General features: G+C 39.4%; 1 protein-coding gene across 1 annotated transcript; it reads left to right on the top strand.

The window, feature by feature from the left end:
* LOC108636908 (olfactory receptor 4F6-like) lies at window positions 268-1,454 on the top strand. The gene has a single exon (XM_018053803.1). The coding sequence runs from the start codon at window positions 308-310 to the stop codon at window positions 1,244-1,246; it is 939 nt and encodes a 312-aa protein (XP_017909292.1). The 5' UTR covers window positions 268-307; the 3' UTR covers window positions 1,247-1,454.

The raw sequence follows: 3,680 nt of genomic DNA on the forward strand, positions 1-3,680 counted from the left end.
CATCTGGTTATGTAAGTGGTTACTTAATGCCTAGCTTCACAACTAGTTTAATGACTAGACTGCATTTTATCCCTGAATGTGGCACAGTGCCAAGAACATGTGAGGTCTTCATGGTAGCTTCTTGATGAGTATTTGATAATGAATAAACTCTTGTATGAATTTTAAAAAGACATTTTGTGATCCAGAGTGAAGAGTTTCTTTAATATATCAGAAATTAAAGCACAGTGATATCTATCAGTATCTCTGGCGTGTTCCTTTGTAACTAATTTTATTTGTTCCTTTCAGGTAAAAGTCATTCACAAAGTCAATGAGTAAAGCAAATTATTCTTCAGTATCTGAATTTGTGTTCCTGGGGCTTTCTACCTCATTATCAGTGCAGCATTTCCTCCTTGCCTTCTCTACAGTATTTTATGTAACAATTGTTCTAGGGAACTTTCTTGTTGTGCTAACAGTGACCTTTGACCCTCATCTACATTCCCCCAGGTACTTCCTTTTAGCCAACCTCTCATTCATTGATTTGTGTCTTTCTACTTTAACAGTGCCTAAGATGATCTCTGACCTGTACTCTGGGCACAAAACCATATCCTTCCAGGGGTGTGTCACCCAGATATTTGTCCTTCACACCCTGGGTGGGTCTGAGATGGTGCTGCTAAATGCCATGGCCTTAGACCGCTATGTGGCCGTATGGAAGCCCCTGCACTACCTGACCATCATGAGCCCACGGGTGTGCCTTTTGCTTCTGTGTGGTGCTTGGACTATTGGCCTCATTCACTCAGTGGTCCAGTTAGCTTTTGTGGTCCATTTGCCTTTCTGTGGTCCTAATGAAATCGACAGCTTTTACTGCGACCTTCCTTGGTTTATCAAACTTGCCTGCACAGATTCCTACAGAATGGAATTCATGGTCGCTGCCAACAGTGGGTTCATATCCATGGGCACTTTCTTCTTGTTGATCATCTCCTGTGTTTTCATTCTGGTCACCGTATGGAGACGCTCCTCATGTGGTTTGCGCGAGGCCCTCTCTGCTCTGCCGGCGCGCATCACTGTGGTGGTCTTGTTCCTTGGACCCTGCATCTTTGTTTTCATGTGGCCATTTCCCACGGTGCCAGTGGACAAGTTTCTTGCCATTTTAGACTTTCTGGTTACACCCATCCTGAATCCTGCCATTTACACACTGAGGAACAAGGAAATGAAGACGGCAATGAGCAGGCTAAGTAATCAGCTCCTGAGTTTGAGGAAGGTCTCCTAAGCAACTCATGAGAGCACAAATTACTTCAAACAACTTCATGTAATACAAATGTTTAAATAAATATATAAAAATTGGGGCTTTTTGTTTTTAAAGACAGTCACCATTTTATAGTATTCAGACTAGACCATTGATTATGAGATTCCATTGAATTCTATGGGTAACAGGTTGTTTGTCAGCCAAATTAAAACCCTGGGAAATGTTTGGTGGAAGATTTTGAAAAAGCATCAGTGGCAGACTTTGAATCTTCTGAGTGTACAGCCTTACACATTAGAATACCTGAATTCAGTTATTCAATTAAATTTGAGCAATTGATTAACATAACTAATATTATCAAACTTTGTGGGAACTATGAAACATCTAATTGTCCTTTGATTTTAACCTATGATAAGAAAAATTTATATTTTTTCTGAAAGACAAAAAAATATGTAAGGGAGGATTTAAAACCTGTGGCAATAAAATGGTGTAAAAAAAGTAGCAGACAGAAGTGATAAGGTAGTATAATAAGGGGAGATTGACAGATGTCAGGAGGAAAAACATCAGAGGGAGACTCAGAAATATTATGTTTCATGAATTGGAAACTATGCTCCAATTGTTTGCCTCAATTTCAATGGACTCAACTCATCTCCATTTGGCCTAGGGCAGGGAAATTTATGTATACATTGCTGTTTCATGCTGTTTGAAATTGTGACTTAATCCATCAATGAATATTCCTCAAACATCGGAACATATTGACTTGATCATATCCTGGCTGGCATTATTATTATCCAACAACTGCTCTATCCAAATTGTTTGCTGACTATTTTTCTCTGGTAACTTATATTTTATACTCTTTTATATCTCTTATACTCCTTTTTGCCTCAAAACATGATATCAAATATGTGTTAGTGTGTATAATTTGTATACATTACAAAACTGATTTAATTTATAGTTTGCTTTGTTAACTAGAAGACTGAGCCAAATTCCCTGCAAAACTATGTTTGAGTGTTTGTGATCTGAGATTCTTTTAGGGTTATACAATCAGTTGTATATTTTATATTTTTCCTGTTTGTTGGTTTTATTTCTATTTTTAGTGGATGCTGGTTAGGTACATTAATTAAAAAGAACAGTGTAAACCCAGATTTCTATTTGAACAATTTATCTTACTTTTGAAACTAGCAAGAGAAGGGAAAAGACTGAAGTTGTAAGCACAAAAGTTCTGAAGGGCAAAACTGAATCACCTGAACTCTTCAGAGTGAGGAGACAAAGATCTTTTAAAATCATAATCCAAACTTGGAAAGAATATGTTCATGGAACAAGAACAAACTTGAGTGTATCAAGTCTTATAAAAACTGCATTCAGATTCAAATAGGCTCAGTACTCGATTGGATTGAAGTGATCATATCTTAACCTTTTTTGCCTCATAGAGGAGACAGTAGATAGGTTGTGGAGGAATATTATGTCAGAACTGCATGATCTTTTATGTACAATGTGTAAAATACAAAAAATAATTGTTTTATAATGATTATGGGATATGCAAGAAGAAGGGATATATGACTGAAAATTAAGAGGAAAACAGTTAATAAAACAGACCACAAATACTCAATTGTTGAAATTAGCAGAGTGTTAAATAACTTATAAAATCAAGAGCGACATTAGGAAGCTGAAAAACTGAATGTTAAATTACAGAGAGAAACAGTATCTTACAAAGAACCAAGTTGCATTTTAGAAGTGAAAAAGAAATATTCCTAACAAGATAGTGGAGGAGTAGTTGGAGGTGGAGTACATGTCTTTCCACAGATACATCAGGAATACACCTTCAGACACAGAAGTGCATGCACACCAGCTGAGAGTGGACAGGAGTACCTGACCAGAGGAAAAGAACATATAGACCCACACAAAACTCTGTAGGATGAAGGAACTAGGGGGAGAAACAGGAGAGTTAGTAGGACTGCATGTCCTCAGCGAGTGGGCAAACTGAAGCAGGGATCTGATCCCCACATAGGGGCAATTGTCTGAGTCAGAGGAGAAACATTTAAGGCTGAGAGTGAAACAGCTGATCTGTGACAGCTTAAATTGAATCAGACAGTCCTTGCCACAGCCATACATACCCGAGACAGGGACGCAGGTTCCCTGGAAGGTGCGGTGTCTGGGAGCTGGAGTTTAGGAATTGTGGAGCAATCCCAGGGAGAGGGCTGCTGTTGACTGAGGAGAGACGGATCAAGGGGATGTGAGGGAGGAGATTGTGGTGGGAAATGCCTGTGGAGGAAAGCCAGGCAGCCACGGAAGCAAGGCAATACTGCTGAGTCTTGCATTAGGGGATGCAGCCATCACCATAGCCTCTTTCTCCCCATACACAGCATCAGCAGCTGAACAATAGAGAGGCTGGTCCATCAAACCCCTGACCACTGAACTAAAGAGCAGGATCCCACCCAGGGTGCACCTTTAAGTGCCTGAC

Source organism: Capra hircus, chromosome 10 (genome assembly GCF_001704415.2).
Source record: "Capra hircus breed San Clemente chromosome 10, ASM170441v1, whole genome shotgun sequence".
Taxonomy (NCBI): Eukaryota; Metazoa; Chordata; class Mammalia; order Artiodactyla; family Bovidae; genus Capra; species Capra hircus.

Bases quoted from the DNA above. Each gene is read 5' to 3' on its own strand.
- LOC108636908 (XM_018053803.1), top strand. From the start codon at position 308: ATGAGTAAAGCAAATTATTCTTCAGTATCTGAATTTGTGTTCCTGGGG.